The 20237-nt window shown below is 34.0% G+C and overlaps 1 protein-coding gene across 1 annotated transcript in view; it reads left to right on the forward strand.

Moving 5' to 3' along the window:
- PDE2A (phosphodiesterase 2A) overlaps window positions 1-20237 on the forward strand; it is a 1720394-nt gene that overhangs the window by 1293572 nt on the left and 406585 nt on the right. The window contains exon 14 of the mRNA XM_044072778.1: window positions 14756-14867. Coding sequence (XP_043928713.1) covers window positions 14756-14867 — 112 coding nt within the window. The remainder of the gene's footprint in view (window positions 1-14755; window positions 14868-20237) is intronic.

Below are 20237 nucleotides of genomic sequence, written 5' to 3' on the forward strand. Positions count from 1 at the left end.
AACAGAAGTGTTTCTGCTGTCTACTGATGAATTATGTTCTACATCTGTAACCATGTACAACATCTGTAATCTATGTTTAAACATGTAATTATGTTCTACAGCTCTTTTACTACTTTTGTCGTAATCTAGTATTATGATCTAAGCTTTAACTAAAGCTATACTTTTTAAATGATATATTTCCCAAAGTGTACAATTGTCTGTAAAATTTGAATGTGGAGCTTTGCTCCCCGGGCTTGTGCTGAAATTGGACCTGCATCCAGTCGGATTCTCCCAGTCAACAAATGTAAATAAATAAATAAGGAAATAAATAAGTGATGTCTGAAAGGCAATCTAGATTTATTGGGATAAAAAAGGAATTTGAGAATTAAAGAATTAAATTCTATTATAACTTTTTAGGTGGAGGAAGAGATAGAGATTGTATTATGTGTACATTTTTTTGGTAAAATAATCATTTTTATTACTGTAAGTCTCTCTTCCACAGAAAAGAAAAACATGTCCCATTTATTAATGAGTGTATTTATAGCAGCTAAACTATTACTATAATTTGAATTTATTATATTTTTAATATTTTCTGCTAGAGTTATCCCTGTATAATTCTTTTTTATCCTTTGCAACATATTTAAAAATCTTTATTCATATCATGAGTATTGGAATTTATAAGTAACATTTTTATTTTATTGTCATTAAAAGCAAGCCCAGATTTTCTCTGAAAAGATTCTATGCAGCGGCGGCTCGTGCTATAGGGCTGCGGGACTGCAGCCCTCCCACCTGTAAAATGGGTCCCCCATCTGTAGAATGCATAAAATAAAGTCCCCGTTCCCCCCACCATAGAACATATAAAAATAAATATATCTCGGACTCCATGCATGTGTGCTTAGTTCCTAACTGCTGCGTGCTTAGTTCCTGACTGCTGTGTTAGGCAGACCAGAACTCCAAGCACACATGCTTAGGCATTTCTGAGCTCCAGACTGCTCAGTTAGCAGTCCGGATAGGGAAGGCAGGAAACTCCACCCTTTCAACCCAAAGATCTGTGTGGTGATGACCGCACAAACTGGAAGGTCACTGGACTGCATCGTCCACAGGCTGGACCAATAGCAGGAGGCTCCAGCCTCCTCACATCCCGCAGGAGACCACAGCATGCATGGGCCAGTATGGAGGACCGAATGGGCTGCTGCAGAGTACATGATCACATGGCAGGCTGTTCTGGAGACAGGTGATCACTGCAATAGCAGGCCGTTCTGGAGACAGGTGTGTGTGTGTGTGTGTGTGTGTGTGTGTGTGTGTGTGTGTGTGTGTGTGTGTGTGTGTGTGTGTGTGTGTGTGTGTGTGTGTGTGTGTGTGTGTGTGTGTGTGTGTGTGTGTGTGTGTGTGTGTGTGTGTGTGTGTGTTGTGTAAGTGTGTGTGTGTGAGTGTAATGCCCCAGTTGCTTCATGGTGGTGGGTCGAGAATAAGGCTTGAGCCCTGTACCTTGAGCCCAAGTGACAAGAGCCTGAATTCCCTACCCACCACCATTTCTAAAACATATGCAGATTTTTGCCTCATATTTTTTCTGTTCCTCATAAAATTTGTGGTTTCTGTATTTTTGTTACTTAACACAGAAAGCAGTGCCGTGGTAGCAGTGTTGCCTGACAGCTATGGGTTCTCTGGTTTGATTCTTGGCTGAGGTGCCTTCTGTGTGGAGTCTGCATGTCCTCCCTGTGTTTGTGTGGGTTTGCTCTGGTGTCCTCAGTGGATATTTGTCCCTAATTTTTGTACTGTATTCCCCCATTATTGGCTTTGTCCAGATTTTTTGTGCCAAGGTTGAGAGTTATGTTGATAACTGAACTCACTGAATATATTTGGGGGCTGTATTCCCCCATTATTGGCTTTGTATAGGTGTTTTGTGCTAAGGTGTTGACAGCTATGGTGAGAACTGAATTCACTAAATGGTAGCCATTTAAGTTTCAGTCTTCCTTTCTTTCATAAAAATAGATGATTTGACATAGTGGTATGTTGCTCTGGCTGTTTTGCACAAGGTCCTGGGTTCAATACTTGGCAGTGAAATGTATGGTGGTAGCACAGCATTTTATTCTAGCAACTTTCCAACATTATACAAGCAATGTTTAAAATGTGTCCCTGGTTTTTGGGCTCCCCCCCAAATAAATGTTGGGTTTGTCCAGATTTCTTGTGCTGCAAAGTTCAAAGATACAGCTGAGTGTCGAGTAGCTTTTACAAGGAGCTGAGAGCTGCATGGGAACAAAAGTTTAGTGCTGCTTATGCTGAGTCTGTTTACATTGTAAATAGCACAACAGGTAGTGTACTTGCTTTTGATGCAGAAGGCTGTGGGTTCTACTCCCACAGTAGGTAGATCCATTGCTGATACTGTACTCTGTTGTAAAGGGGATGGATGCTGCAGTCCTCTTTGGCGAAGATACTTAGTAACTATGAACCTGTTATCAGTTTGCTATCCATTCCCTATTGCGATATTACTAGCATTATAATTTTTTTAATGCAACATAAGCAATTTATTCCTCAAGGGCAACATGCACATTATTTGTAGATGAAACAATGGCATATAAAGTTGTTTGCTTGCAGTAACCTCTTCATTAGTTAACATATTTCTTTAATGTGGAATTATTTAGATGACTTTTACTTCTTCAGAGATCGTGCATGTTTACTGATACTGCTGGACTGCTGAAGTTTGAGTAGACTTTTATGATGGAAATGTTCTGAATTGGGCAGTTTTGTCATTAATGGTGCATGCATTTTGTTTCATTGTTTACTGGAAAAATGTTCAAAACAATAAATTTAAAATGCCGTCTAACAACTGTACTGTATTGTACAAGGAACATAATTTAATACAGTCAGGAAGGTGTATCAAAGAGCATCGGTATGTCTCCTGTTCAAGGGGCCTATGATTTGAAAACAGCCCAAAATTAATCTTTATCTGCCACTGGCAAAATGTATTTTCTTTGAATGTGGGTTTCAATGCTGTTTCAATGAATGTGAGTTTCAAGGGAAAAGAAGTTTTAATGCAAAGTCTATTTTCATTGTGAGACTGCATTGCTTTGTTAAGCAGATATCTATTAGGGTTTATGCTGTAAAATATAAAATAAAACTTTCAAATGAAATCCATTGTTTATGGAAAATGGGGTGAAATAACCAAGGAATGGGACATTGGAATGGTTGCAGGGGGACGCTCCATTCAACCATGATTTTGTGAGGGGGGGAAGGGCAGCAAACTCAGACAGCCCCGGTTGAACTATACCTCTCAACTGTCCAAAATTTGCAGAATGAATAGATTTTTGCTTCTTATTTTTGGTTTGTTCCTCATAAAATTTATGGTTATCTGCCAAATCATTTAGAAATTAAGTCACTAAATAATGACCAACATTGAGTTTCAGACGTCATAACCTTCAGAAAAATGCATGCTAAAGCAAGATCTGTTATTCTATCAACTGCCTTAAGTTTATACAAGAGCAAATTTTAGTACTGTTTGCATGTTCCCCCAATATATTTGGCCTTGTCCAGATTTCCTGCATTAAGAGGTTAAGAGGTACGTGCAAATAAATCGCTTTATAGAATTATGAATATCCAAACCTCTCAACTGCCCCCAATTTTGGCTCAAAATGTTGCTCTCCCCCTAATAATACTTCTGCAAAATGGCAATTTTGGAAAAAAATCTGGAGGGTTTACAATTATAAATAACTGTAATGATCAGAGTTATAGATTACTTTTATTTCAGAAATGCATGTAGATGATCTTATTTTGTCAGCTGCTCAAGTTAACAGTACTACTTTTAAAAAGGTGTCCCTTCTTTGACAGGTTCCCAGCTGTATTGTGTGGCAATTTTATATTTTTGCATAACATTTTTGGTCTGTTTTTCATAAAATTGTGGTTTTCTGGAAAATTAGTAGCAAATCATTAAAGACTGAAGTTAGAAAATAATGGCAGACATTTGAGTTTCAGATCTCATACCTTCAAAAATTCATACTAATTCAAGACCTACTACTAGTCTATTATCTTTCTAAGTTTATAAGAGCAATATTTAAACATTGTCTTTATTTTTGGGCCTGTGTCCCACTTCTGTGTATGGCTTTGTCCAGATTTCTTATTCTTATTCTGAGGTTGAGAGATATGAGTGTCAGAGCCATCACTGTCAGCCAGAGACATTTCAAACTGTGGCCTACTTGCTGCACCCCACTCCCCATTGTAGTGGCTCTGGCTCTGGATGTGTCCAAGCAAGGCAAGGAGCAGTTATGCAGTGTAAGTGTGCAGAGTATTCCCCCATCCAAGGTAGACCACAAGTACGACCGTGGCTTTTCATCTGTCCTTGATTTTGCAGAATGTTCTGGTTTTCTGTCATATTTTTATACTGTTGATTTATGCTTCTTATTATTCAGAAAATGCATGCTGTTGCAGTGCCCTGTTGCTCTGTATTAAAGTAGCAATGCTTTATTGACCATCAGGTAAGCTTGTCGGAGATTGTAAGATGCAAGTAAGCTTTAATAAGCATACTGTTAAAGAATTACCAACATTGAAAACCTTTTCATTGTTGCTATGCAGTGAATATTTACGTAACTAGATAACGTATAAGCCTTAGGTACTGAAATGCATATGACAGTATTTGAAATAAAGGACAGGATTACAGTATTTTCAGAAGCTCATTACATTTGTTGGAGACTTGCAGTTATCTTTGCAGGCTTTACCCGTAAACTAAACAGAATGCCAATCTATTATGTGTGGTTCATAACTTGTGCAGTAATAGTAATTTATCTTGAGCTTGTTTCTTGTTCGCTGTTCATTTTTTACTTTGATCATGTGTTCCCCATGAAACAAGTACATAGTTGTTGTCAGGCAACAGGTCTTTTTTGGATAAGAAACATTTTTACAAGTGAGGGTATCACAGAGATTGCTTCTTTCAGCATGTTACTTGGTAATTTTATAAAGCTGAATATAAATTATAATTAGAACTGCAGTGCAAGGAGAAGTGGTTTGAGTTGAGTGCTGCTTGTTTTTTTTATACTTGATTTTGACTGGCATTCCAGTAATGTATTTAAAAAGCAATTTATTTTTTCATGCCTCACAACCTTTGTGTTTCCATTTAGATATTAAGTAAGTTGTCATGTAGCCAATGCATTGAAATATTTTTTCTTCTACACTTCATTTTGTCTTGATTGGACTCTCATAATGACGGTTTGGCACCCAGGGCAGCGTATTTAATTAAAGTTCCAGTTGTTTGGGTTTTGAGCATAGCTCCACCTCTTTCTAGTTGGTCACACCCCTTCCCATTGGCCACACCCATTCAGCTGTCTCCTGCAGCCCCCCTTTAATTTGAAGTCACCAGCCGCCACTGATTCTATGACACTAAAATTGCATTTAGAGAACTTTTATTGTCATTTAATGTCAAGAGAATGTTATCAGCAAATAATAGTATTTTTAGAATTTAAATTATTTGTATACCTTTAATATCTAATTTTGATCTTATGCAATTTGCAAATGGTTCCATAATTAAGGTATAAAACAATGGTGACAATAAGCAACCTTGCTTAATTTTTTTAGCAATTGAAATTGATTCTGAAATATATGAAGCTACTTTTATATGAACATAGGAGTTTTAATATGACAGTTTTATTAGTCATGTAAACTGTTTGAAAAATTAGATTCCTCTAAAATTAAGAAAAGGTATTTCCAATTGACTTGAGTCAAAAGTGCTGTTAATGTCTAAACCAATCAGTGCTAAGTTATCATTTCTATTATTTGCATAATCAATAATGGTTAGTACACTTTTAATTTTATCATAAGTCTTCTTCTTCTTCTTTCGGCTTTTCCCAGTTAGGGGGTCACCACAGCAGATCACATGTCCGCTCATGATTGGCAGTGGAGTTTTACGGTGTTGAGTTGCCAGCCCAGCACCCAACCTCCCACAGAAGGCACACACACGCATTCACACCTAGGGCCAATTTAGAGTGCCCAATACACCTACAGCATGTCTTTGGGATGTGGGAGGAAACCGGAGCACCCGGAGGAAACCTGCACAACCACAGGGAGGACATGCAGACTCCGCACAGAAGGCACCCCAGTTGAGGATCAAACCAGGGAACCTCTTGCTGTGAGGCGACACTACTAACCGCTGCACCACCGTGGCCGTCCTTAATATTATCATAACTATTTCTGTTTTTTCAGGAATCCAGTTTGATCATTATTAATTAAATATGGAAGAAATTGTTGGATTCTAGTAGCATGCATAGCCCTAAATATTTTGTAATCAGTACTTAATAGTGAAATTGGTCTATAAGATGAACATTCTACTGGGATTTTGTCAACCTTCAAAATCAGAGAAATTAGCATGTATTTCCATGATGGGGGAACGTTTGTTAAATCTTTAACCATTAAAAAACTCTAAGTAAGATATTTAAATCTTCTTTAGGCATAAGTTTATAAAATTCTGATATTATGCCATCATTACCAGGAGCTTTATTAGGTTTTTATTTATTAATTTGATTTTTAAGTTCAGACATTAATATTGGTTTGTCAATCAGTTTTATTTGGTCTTCAGTCAATTTATTTTTAGTATATTTTCTAATGACAGTTTTAATTACCTCTTGTTAATCCATTGTTGGATTATACAGATTAATTCCATTGAAATGAGTTTTAAATACTTTTAAAATATCCAAAGAAACAAGAAACAGCTCCAACGCTGAATAGACTCCCGTCACAAAACCAGCGATAATACTTTTAAAATATCTTCTATTTCAATAACCTTTTTTTTTACCATCAACAGAATATAATTCTTTAATGTGATTTGATTTAATAGGCAATTTTGTTCTGGAAGATAATTTATGCAAGGATTTGGGACTTACAGAGTAATTAATTAATTTAATCTTTTTCTAACTGTATCATAGTTTTATCATTTAGAATTTCTAGTTATTTACTTTGAAGTGTATTAAGTTCTTTCATCTGGTTGTCATTTCCTCTTTGGTTGCCAAGTTTTAGCTTATCATTTTTTCTTGTAAATCTATTAGATCTTTATCCCATTGTTTTTTCTTTATTATTTTACCCTTCAAGTATGCTTTTAAGGCATCCCATACATAAATCTCAGAACTATTCTCTGTATAGTTCATTTTAATAAAGGTTTAATTTCTTTTATAAAGAACTCTTTAAAATCTTTTAAATTAGTTATGTAAGCTGGTAACCTTTTAACTGAAGTACTATTATTAACATTTAATAAAGGTTCAAATGTTATATTATAGCGTTATGATCTGAAAGTGGACATGATACTACTTTTACTTTGTTTAGTGTAGTTATTAAATCACTATATATATATATATATATATATATATATATATATATATATATATACTCTGTCTATTCTTGCCTGTGCACCCTGTCTAGGTTAAAAATGAGTAAAAAAAATGTGATTCTGGAACTGAGAATTCATTAATATCTTTAACTTGAAATAAATCTCTAAAATGTGTCAATGTTGTTGCTGAAGCTGGCATTTTTTGTTTCCTGATGGTATTAAAATCTTCAGCTTTTAATATACAGTTAAAATCTCCTGCCAAAACAAAACTACCCTTTAAGTGTTGTATAATCTGGTCTAATTGGTGTTTGACTGTTTTGACACCTATACCAGGCATCCAGTACACTTTAATAAAAATATACCGTTTTCTTTTAACTTCTATTTTACTGAACAGAACATACATTTGTCATCACTATATGTATTTAAGATATTGGGTATAGGTAGAGAGTTTCTCCATAGAGTATCAACCCCTTTTTTCTATGTATTGTGAACTATTTAATACAGTGTAGTATTTATTAAGTCTATTTATATTTTCTTGTAACAGATGTGTTTATTGCAAAAAAAAAAATTAAGAAGTAAATAACTTTAAAAACTTATTTAAACTACTTCATTTGCAACCATTATTTAATCCATTAATATTAATTGAAATGTATTTGAAATATGCTATATAATACAATAAGAAAAAGAAGAAATTTATAACATTATAATTCTCAAATGCAGCATTGTCACTGAACCACTCATAGCATTATTGAACTGCCCATTTTGAATTACAAATCTAAAAAACTTATTATTGTTGTATATATGTATACTGAAAATAGTAATAGACTCCAATAAGGAACAGAATGTTAAATAAAAATTAAGTATAGAAATCTTTTAACTTTCAATCCCTTCATTGAGTCTAATACTCCAAGTTTGAATAGTGGATCTATCCAAATTATCTTACCCACCAACATGTATAAATTGAATGCCTGTCTAGTATTTCAGTAAAATTACTTGTTGTTTATATAAATGGCACACTCTAAAACATTCAACAGACAAATAATTTCTTCTCATTGAGATAATAACACTTTTTATATTTGTATTATCTGTAATAAATATATATATATATATATATATATATATATATATATATATATATGTATGTATATATATATAAAACCTAAAGCTTGATAAATAAACATATAATATCCAAAGAATGTAGCTTGTGATTTAGAATTAAACAAAATTGAATAATGCGATATTTAACATTAAATAGCAAGCAAATAGTAGTTTTCTTCAATTACATTCTTAGCTTTGTACAATCCATTTCCTCCTGAATGACTGGAAACATGTTTCATAAAGTATCCAAGATCAAATAACATCTGTAACTAGTATAACTTTATACGGCTATCTTATGTCATGCTATGTTTTATTAATTTGTTACTTCTTGTTATTATCAATAACTAATGTCAAACCTATGCAGGATATATATGTGTCATATTAGTATTGTATATAATCACATCATTAGCATACAACCTCTAGGTCCTTAATGACCTTTGCTGCAGTTCATTCTGCTTCTCTGATATTCATACTTATTGAGCTATTATAATTCCCTCATATCAGTTAACCAAAGCATTTCACTAACTTACTACAGTAACAAGAATAACATAAGAACATTTGTGTGGTATCTATGAATAAACAAGTAATATTACAGTTAAATAATTTCAAAATATGTAATCAGAAAAGTATTTGTTAAAAGAGTATACTTTTTTTCATTAACCATTTTGCCAGCATACAACTCTAGCTTTATGTATCATATAACCACTCACTGTTTACTTGAAAATGACACCTTTATAATATGAATTTATGATCTCGTCTTAACATAAAACATGCATTTTGTAGTTATTTACTGTACCTTCTTGCCAAAAAACACTATAAAATGTAACAATATATGTGATTAAAATGCTTGTTCAATATATAGATTTTAGTATTATTTTTGATGAATGAATTAGTTTTAATAATTTTTTTCCAATAACTTTTCTTTTCAACTTTTAATTTCATTCATCAAAAAAAAAAAACCTTCATTCAACAACAACTGAAATAAATATAAATAAAGTAAGAGTTGCCACATTTGAGAAAGTCTTTATCCCACAAACACAAAACACAGGGTCTGACAGGCCCTCCAACTATTGACTAGGTTTGTAATAGTGTGCAAAATAATAATTTAGTAATTAGCTATGAAAAAAAAGTCCAATACTTTTTCTTGTCCTGACATATATTGATAACCTAAAAATACTTTAATATTGGCAAATAAATAATCTTTCCCAGGTGTGTATATTGATGAAAGATTAGATTCAGCATTCTAATAGTAGCTCGTTCTATTCTCTGCTGATATTTTATTATGTACTTCTCCCAAAACGTTTTCATCTATTCTAACTTTTTTGGCCATCAATAAACAGCCTTCTTCACATTACAGTCCATCTCATTAACTATGTCTATGACCTGTTAGTGATTCATCATTTTATGTCAGGGTCATTGTAGGAGGTTGTCACCAAGCTTCTCACAAAATGAAGTTACCTAATATGTTAATTTATATCATATTGTTATGCTATCAAAGCTTTTAACTAATATTCAAAAACCAAAATAGGATATCTCCCTTTTCTGTGTTTTTGAAGACAGTTATCTGTACTAGAATGATTCAAAAGTTACCTTCTCCTACAACACAATAATATCAACATAGCACATTTTTGCTGTCCTTCATCCCTCCAATCCAGTCTCTCTTCTGAAACTACCATGATTTTCTGATTTTCCTCCTTTTTTTTCCTTTTCCTTTTCTTTAATCTTCACTATTTTATTTTTATTTTCAACAGAACTACAAAGATCTTGATAAAGTGAAGAAAATCTTCCAGCATGGTAACCACTCTCCAATATGTGCAACAGAATTCACCTGTAGGGAACATCGATTGTAAAAATAATACAACTGAGGATATACCTGCTAGGAAAAAAAGATTAACAAATGCATGTATGAAGCACTTTTGCTTCTAGCTCCTGTTAGCACCATCAGCTTTTCACCTATGAATAGCAAGCTGCCAAGGCAACAGATAGGACTGAATCTAGTTTAATGACAACTCGTACGATTTAGCAAGTGAAATTTTTTCTCTCCTTTTCCTTCTTCTCCTTAAAACAAACTGGTTCATAAACTTTTAAATAAAATAATGTGTCACCAAGGGACTATGCATTTTAATTTTATCTGGTGCAGCTGTCCTTTGACCCACTACATCAAATACAAGGCTGCAATCAAAGATAACGGAGCACTAATGTTAAACATGAAGGCCAATCTGTCATGCAAGATGTTTCACGGTCATTGCAGGACAGCTGAAAGACAAGAAGAGTCAAGATGCCTTAAACACTGCAGAAGTAAATGCTCAAGCTTTTAACTGCCAAATTTAGTTTGTTTCAAAAAAAAAAAGAAAACAAAAGCTTTCTTCACACTCTCACAACACTTGTATAAACACATCCACCACATCCACCACCAAAGATCAACAAATTAACAAACCAAAAGTACAAATGGTTATCAAAACCACCAGATCTAAACACAAGAAAAAACACACAAAGCACAATTCATAATGACCACCACAAGCAATCTCAACCCCCATCCCCTATCAGGGAAGACAAAATGATCAAGAAGCACAAAGTCAAACCACACCAATGCCACACAACACCAGAGAGATACATACTAATATATAACACCCAGTACTACATCCAAACTTCAAATAATTCCCCATATTAATGTTGAACCTATAATACTATAGTTAAGCAATATCACAAAATAAAAAGATGTTACATTTGTAAACCATTCCAGAATCACCCTAGAAATCTATGTATAGGAAACCCAGATGCATGTTCAACACTAAAACAGAGCAAAAAGGCCAATGCTGCAATAACACCAATTGAACTGTCAACTATTTATTTTTCAATCTAAGTATACATGCATGTTAATTTTATAGAAAAGCATTGTAATTACTAATTTTAAATTTCAAGACAGTGAGTGAAAAAGAAAGAATGAAGATATAGAAAAAAACATAGTAACTTTAATATGAAATGCATCCAGGTTTCCTTTTTGGTTGTAAATATGTAAAAGAAAAGAAAAAAATACACATATGAAGATATTATTTTAGTAATAATATTAAGCTGATTGATTCTAGAGCTTATGTAGTCATTTTTTAATGTCTTCATCTTTTCATTAACTTTCCAATCATTTTTTTAAGCTTGTATTTTCAACGAACCGCCATTCCAATCCATATCTTCTAGTTGATCTATTATGTGTTTTTTTTTATGATATAGCATTGTCTGCTTCCTTGAAGATTTTGGTGTCATCAGGTAAAAATGTTTTTTAAGTCTGGCTGGGAAAAGTAAATTTAGTTTAATTTGATTTTTCTTAAGTTCATTTATTAAAGGTAGAATACATTTCCTCTTGGACATCACTGCTGGAGAATAGTCATTATCAAATCTTATTATTTTATCTTCTAACTTGATGAGAGATTTTTACCAGGCAGTTTAAGGATTAATTCTTTATCCTGTGATAAAAAAAAAATCTCACAATAGTAGATCTCAGTGGTGGATTACTTTTAGAAGAAGGAGTTATCAAGGACCTATGTGCTCTTTCAATGCCATAGGACATAGCTTCAGATAAATCAAAAGTTTTAGGGAGCCTGGATGTTAAAAGGTTTCTCATGTTTCGTCCTTCAATTTTTTTCAGGTAAACCAAAGATACGGATGTTGTTTCTCCGACACCTGTTTTCTAAATTATCGATTTTGTTTAACAGTAGAGTATTTTGTTTCAGAAAGAATTCAGTGTTGTTTCCATCCTCTGATAATCTCCCTTCCATGTCAATTAAGGTATCTTCTATTCTGGATATTTGTATTTTTTGATGATTTATAGACTCTTATATTTGTTTCATTTGTTTTGAGCATTTTTTTTCGTTAAAACTGTCTATTTTGTTATCTATTTTGTTCATTTTCAATGAGAGTTTTTGAATATTAGTAAGTACAATCTGAAATTCCTTCTTTAGTAATAAATCTTGAGAGCTTGCTTTTGTGTGACTCATTCTGAGTTTTAACAACAGAGATTTTCTAGATAGTAGTTTGACTGGGAAAAACACACACATATATATATATATATATATATATATATATATATATATATATATATATATATATATATTTTTTTTTTTTTTTATACACATATATATAGTTGATATTATCATTCTGTACAACTGGAAGCAGTATTATTTAGTTGAAATAATCTAATAGGATAACTTAGAAATATAAGTTCCTGTCATAAATGTAAGTGAAATAGCAGAGCAGGAGAAAACTGCTGCTAGCCTGTCAGTATCCTAGTCATGCCCCACCCCACAATTCTTATCTATTGATGCCTCAAAAGGAAATTCCAAACTATATGCCAAGATAACAGCTTGGCTTATGTTGGCTACTTCTTCTGAAACTTTGGACGCTATAAAATCTGTATCCTGTTACCTAAAAATGTTTTCTAATGTTATTTATTCCTGAAAAAAAAAGATCATCCCTACCTTTAAGGATGTAAGGATGTTTAACATGATGCATTGCCTTTTCATAATATTCCTTTCAAGGTAAAAAGTGTGCATGCTATCATAAGGTAAATCTGTTGCTAACAACGTTCTTATCCTGGTAGTTAATTTACAGTCAAAATCTGTTTTATATGACTGACTATCTAACAAAATAGTGCCAGGTATGCCTTTTTCATTGACAGATATAAAATATGGATGGTACTGTTGAAATAAACAATAAATTGCAAAGTATATATAGACTCTTGCCATTCTAAAAATGTCATCAATAAAGCATGCAAACTACTTTACTTCAAACAATTCAAATTTAAAAATAAAATTTTATTCTTAAAGTTTGAACAAGTCTGTCATATCTTGATATCTCGGAATCATAGAAGCACCCATAGCTGAAACTTTTACCCGATGAAAAATTTTATTCTGAAATATAAAAACATAGTTGCTGATCGCTACCTTACTACAATCCCCAAGCAAACAAAAATATTAAGTAAAAAAAAAATCACATATGTTTAACAAAACATCTGTAAGCTACTCCAGACATATATCATTAGTTATTACTAAATCCAGAGACCTAGTATTTACTATGAGGAGTAAATCTGATGTATTGACTTCTAAGTTGATACTTTTTTGAAGTCCCCAGATTCTTTAATATATGGTTTAGTTTATCCATTTCTTGAATTTTACTTTACGCAAAGATAGATCAATGTTCTACTTAGATCCACCAGCTACCACTACTGTGTGCCATATTTCAGCCATCAAAGATTATTTACATCCACATATTCACACATTTCTGAAAAAAAAAATAACATCAATCAATTCCCAAAGAAACACATGAATATTTCAGTATTGTTTGTTCACATCTCTCTTATATATTTCTTTATAAATGTCTGTATCTAACAATGTATTTAAGTGGCACAGTCATATGCAATATCAGTATCCCTCATCCATTTTCTTTATTCTAATTGTCATCATTTCACAGGTCAGATATTAATTCCACTGCATTTTGGAAAAGCTGTAACCTTTATGTTTTGATTTCTTTTTAATTTATTAAGTATCTTTAGCAACATTTTTCAAAGACAAAAATCAGGGTGACAAACATTTGGTGAATGCGAATAATAGATGTATAGGGAGTTAAACATTTGCTTTATGCTGTACTTTATGACAAAAATAATTGTGTCTTTAAAAATCAGGTTTTTAAGTAAGCAAAGTTGTAAAGAAATGAAGGTCACTAAAGCTGTCAACAATCCTTGTGTTTTTGTAGTCATCTTAGTTCTTCAGAGGTCAGAATTCTGCAAATAATTTGAAATCTTATAGCTGAACATTGTTTCATTTTATTTCTCCATCTGAACAACTTCTTTTCTGATGCTCTCACTGAAGTACATTCCTATTATGTCCCTTGGAAGGCATTTCTGCAATCAGTGCCCAAATTCTGTTGGATAAGAAAATGGTTTGTTAGTGATAATGTTAAGTGAATGAGTACACTGCATATTGCCTGTAATTGGCTCTTTGTTCTTTAGTATCAGGAGACTGTTGTTTGCACTTGTACCTTTTATATAGCTTTTATATTCTGTAATCTAGAAATACTGACAAATTTCTCTTTTTGCTACTGCACAACTGTTGAAATAAAGTTTCTCTTCAAATTGCTCATATAATGTTTCATGGCTGACACCTGCAGAGCAAAAGAACATTCTTAATATTCCCTTGTATTTTTTATTGCATTTACCCTGTTCTTGTGGCTGAAACCAGTTTGTTATCTATTAGTCCATGTAGCTGGTTATAAGCTGAAATAAAATAAAAAATGCAGTGCTTGTATCTGATGTTTCAATGAAAAAAATAATGTTCACTGGTGAGCTATACATTTATGCATCATAGAGCTGTTTTTTATATACTTTAGGTACACAGAGGAAGATGAGCACAAAATCCAACACTGCTTCTGTTACACATCAACAGTATTAACCAGTACGCTGGCCTTTCAGAAAGAGCAAAAACTTAAGTGTGAATGTCAGGTAAGAACAAGTTGTCTAAGTTTACTATAGGTAATTGTACAGAGCAGATCATTCCTTCTAGTTATTGACTAATAGGATAGCATTCTGTGATGCAGTTCTGAGATTAATGCCTGCACTCTGCATATGAAGCCATCTAGCAGCAAAGTATTTAGTCCTGTTGCAGAGTAAAGCATCATCCCCACTGAAACTTCTTTGTGCAGCACGATTAGTTCTTTGTGATTTAACTATTGTTATTAAACAGTGTGGTGCTGCTGACATTAGACTGGTAAAATGTATGAAGTGGTATTTGCAGGTTTATCAGTATTTATTCGTTAGTTAAGAAAACAATATCTGAAGTATTGGTGAAAAACATTTTCATTATGGCTGCATTTGAACCCTGCACAAGGAAGGCTGATCTGCATTTTATGCCATATTTAATAGTGCTGTACCTATACAGATGAAATCAGTTATCAGTGTCTATTCAAAAAGTAACTGCCAGTCACCTGATATGGAGCACAGCCTACATGTAAGTTGCTGGTTCTGATTGAGGCAGCCTTTTATTGCTTGTGATTCAACCTTGGCGTACATTAGTAAATAGTGTGACATTATGAGGTTAGCATCTCCCATGTAAGGGTTACAGCAGAGTAATCTCCTGTATAAAAGTAGTGTTTCACCTGAAAATCTGTCCGTCATTTTCCATGTCACATTTCAAAAGTCACCTATTTTAAATTTAATACCATTCCCTTCCTTTGGATTCTGAAAATGAAAGAGTAACACACACACACACACACACACACACACACACACACACACACACACACACACACACACACATGCATGCACACGCCCGCGCACGCACACACACACACACACACACACACACACACACACACACACACACACACACACACACATACATACACATGCACACACATGGGCGGACACAGTCACACACACACACGCGTGCGCGAGCACACCTCCAACATTCACCATCTGCCTGAGGAACAATTCTTTAGAGTCTGCTTGGGATATAAAGATAACTATGCAATCATTTCCAGGTAAAAATCCTAACTCTTCTAGATTGTGTTGCATGTTTGGGAGCAATACATCCCATTGTTTCGTCCTGAATTGCTTATCTAATATCTCCCAATCTTTTCCTGAACTAATTTAATTGATTCCTGTAGTTATCAAACAATATTTTATATGCTTTACTAATTACCTCTTTTTAAGAGCAGCTTCTGTTCTAGATTCAACTAAAAATTCAACCATTGCAGATTTTTCCATTTAGGATTCCCCTATCCCTTTCTCTTTGCCTATATTCTGATGTCATTCCCTGATAGGGAAGGCAATCTCTAGCCTGAAGTCCAAATGTCTTCTTGGCCTCTTTCTATTACATAACCTTTCCCTCTGTAATTATTTGCTCCTAATATCTTGATTCCTTTGTCATCTTCCTTCAGTAAATTCTAGACCCCTCTGGCCAATTCTCTGTACTCTGCATTTCTTAATATAATTATTCTTCCCTTTTTGTCTATCCCTATGAGACCATTCACATTCCAAGGTAATATGGAAAGCATCACCATTATTATAAGAAGCCATTATTCCCAGCTATTATACATGACAGCTTTTGTTAAATGTCTATTTTCAGCTTTTGTGATACATGTACCTACTAATTTTGTCAGGCTAATCCTTTATACAGTTTTTTCTTACTTCAACATTGGAACCTATGTCACATTTTACAATAATTTTTCTTTAATGAAAACCCTCAAACAAAAAACAAATTCAACCCCAGAATACTCCCATAACCTTATTACTTAATACAAACACACATAACTATGTACATATTCAAATAACGACGTTTAATCCTAATAGGAACAATTGTCTGAAATAGGCAGCTGCAAACACAGGCCTTAATTAACCTACAATTAATGTTATCCATGCTATGATACATGTTATTGTCTGTGCTTCTACTTGCACTAATTGATATGTAGTCTTTTTTATCTTTATTCTTCTCCCAGGTGTGAAAAACAACTTGCATGCTTTCAGAAAACATTAACTTTTAGCCTTGAAGAAAACAGTGTTCTGTTTCAATTTCAAGGTACTCCTGAATCTTCTTAGTCAACTCGCATGCTTTTCTCTGTTTCGCAAGAATTTTCCTTTGGAACAGTGGGAAAGGTTTCACTGGCAAAGTTTCTCCATGTACTTTATTACCAAAAGAATAAGAAACAGAGTCCTCTTCTGCTTGATGGCTCACTTTCATGTTGGATAAACTTTTGTATTTCCTTCTTAGTCTGTTCTGCATCAAAACATGACTTTGATCCTGTAGGAAAACAAATATTCTGAAGATAGCTGGATACAGCAGCTTGAGTCTCGCACCTGCTTCTCAACATTCCCCGACTGCTGGAATAAATTTGTTTCTCTTCTGCCTGGTATACACTGAATAATAATTTTTCACAAACACCGTACTTACTTCAACTTTTAAATTTTTGCAATAATACTGGTTGTGGCTGCATTCCCATGGCCAGAGCTGGAGCATATAAATGATGTACCCTTTCAATTAACAGTCTCCGTTGTGGAATACCAGTCCAGTTGCTTATTTGTACCTTTATAAATCTAATACAGTCTGTTCCTTGTTTCTCTGGTACAGTAGAAAATCTCAGATTTTTCTCTACATGTTAATTCCTATCATTCTACCATTTTTTGAAACATCTCCTTAACAGTGATTTAACCAGACAGTGCTTTGGAGTAAATAGGAATTTGGGTTTGGCTTTGGCTCCTTAATGGTCTCCAGGACTGCATATCTAGTAACTATGAACCTGATGTCATTGTTTGCCAGCCACTCCCTATTGCATAACTAATCTAGGTCATGAAATGTTATGGCAATATCACCAGCTCAACATTTTTCAGTGTAACATTGGTAATTTATTCTTCAAAGGCAGCAGGCACTGCATTTGTAGATGAAGCATTGAAATGCAAAGTTGTTTGTCAACAGCAAACATTGTATTAGCAATACTTGCTTTAATGTGGAATTATTCAGATGACTTTTACTTCTGCAGATATTGTGCACATTGGTTTAGCATATGTTATTTGGTGGTTAATATTTACTTTGCTCTCATAAATACTCTTCTACTTAAATTGTTTTACATATGACTGGATCTTATAGTATGATGCTAGTGATCTTTTTACAGTTTCATGTAGTTCATCCAAAGCTATGAATAAAGTATGTGTAGTTTATTTCTGTATGACATCAAAGAATGCATTCAGGGTGAGGGAGGTCTCTGGTGATGAAAGTACCTTATGTTTTTATCATCTGGCCATTTATAAATAGCCTTTAATCTGGCTTTGCATGGCTAATGTGCATGTGTGCATGTGAATTAAGTTAGAATATGTTAATTACTGTGTGTTTGTGTGAAACAAATTTGAAAGGTATAACTTTGGTTATCATTATTTTTGACTCAGACATCTGAGAAGGATGTAATCAACAACGTAGCTATAATTGCTGGGTTTGGCATATGTATGTGAATACCCTCATGAGCTGGTAAAGTTAAAAAGTCATTAGTCTTCTTTGCAGGTCTTGTTTGCATTTGTGTAAAGCAATTTAGAATACTGTACTGTGGCCTTTTTTATCACAATTAGACATGTGATGTGTACGCAGTCAATAAAATGACCGTAATTGTTGATTATTAGTGGATTATAGTGTCAACAGTTGGAGTGTCCTTTTATGGTTTAAATATTATTGGTTCTTACATTTTGTTTCACTACTTACTGCAAAAAGTGTTCAAAACAACAACTTTAAAACACACTCCTAACAAATGTTGCTGTATGAAACAAGAAATATAATTTATAACAGTCAAGAAGGTGAATCAAAGAACATATCCATTTATGCATTGTCCCACAAATGTGTGCAGGGTCCCATGGATTGAAAATAACCCTGGACCCAATGTAGACTTAGTCTGGCCAGATGCATTGTCAATGAATGTGAGTTTCAAAAGAAGAAACATTTAATGTTGCTAATTTGCTTGATCACACATAAAGACAAAAATGCAAAATCAGGCAAAAATAATTTTAACATTAGTCTGCATTTTCTGAAGGATATGAAGTCTGAAACTGAAATATCTGTCATTAAATAGTAATGAAAGTCTTTAATGATTTGACAGAAAACCACAAATTTTATGAGGAACTGATGAAAACTACAAGGAAAAAATCTATATATTCTGCACAATTCTGGATAGTTAAGAGGTATGCTACAATCCCCACTGATTTATCAGACCACACATTTTACAAAAAATATGACCAAAATATTATGTAAAATCAGGAACAGTTGAGTATGTCCCTTCCATACATATATATATAACACACACACACACACACACACACACACACACACACACACACACACACACACACACACACGCAAGCACGCATGCATGCATGCATGCACACACATATACACAAACTCTTTAAGTATTCTTCCTATATACTGACAGTAGCTAAAAAAATAAACAAATAAGCAAAAAATTATTCCTGCGCTCATGTCTCCTCTTGCATAGTAACCTACTTCTTTCTTTCTGTCTCAGGCTTTGAGCCGATATGAAGGCCTCCTCACTGCTTCATAAATCAGCCTGATCAGACACTCATTCAGAAATATTTCTGCTGACACTTAGTATTGCTGATCAAACTCAGTGGATGGACTTGCAAGCCTAATAAGCCTAGTCCCAGGCTGTTTTGAAAACAACCCAGCAATTGGATTAAGCTGAGTTTTGTTTTTTTTTTTTTTTTTTTAGTTTCAGATCTCCTTGGGTCAAAACATTAAGTCAGCGATTATATTATTTAAAAATAATACTTAATACTTCACTTTATGAATTAAACACATTTTTTTGTTTGCTTGTTTATTTTTAGCTGGGGGGCTACAGCCCAGAAGCCAGTATCACGAGCCACCTCTGAGAGATCTAATGGTTCTCTCGGAATCCATTCTGTCTTCCATAGGATCATAGTATCATAGAAGGGTACTAGGCTAGTGGCCCTGAGGACCTTACAAGCCTAGGCAGGTTTTTTTCCCACTTTTAATGGTGTTGTCAGTAGCCCTGGCTCAACACCTGCTGCCCCCTGTCCTGAAGGGACACAAATGAAACCCCAGGGGTGAATTTGTGATTCCCCATCCAATTATCCAGATTACGCTTGAAAAGGGTCAGTGAAAGGTTCTGTATTACTAGGATTGGAAGCTTATTCCTGAGTAAGGGGTGCCCCTAGGAGATGAACCTGTCTCTCCAGCAGGTCCTGTTAATATCGCTTCTCATGTTGAGGTCACTAGAGAGGGTGCAGCGAGTACTATTTGTCTTACTAATGTGTAGCATTTCCATCACGGCAGGATCCACAGTTGCCCTATAGGCTACG

The sequence above is a fragment of the Protopterus annectens genome, chromosome 5.part1, assembly GCF_019279795.1.
Source record: "Protopterus annectens isolate FY-2018-M chromosome 5.part1, PAN1.0, whole genome shotgun sequence".
Taxonomy (NCBI): Eukaryota; Metazoa; Chordata; order Ceratodontiformes; family Protopteridae; genus Protopterus; species Protopterus annectens.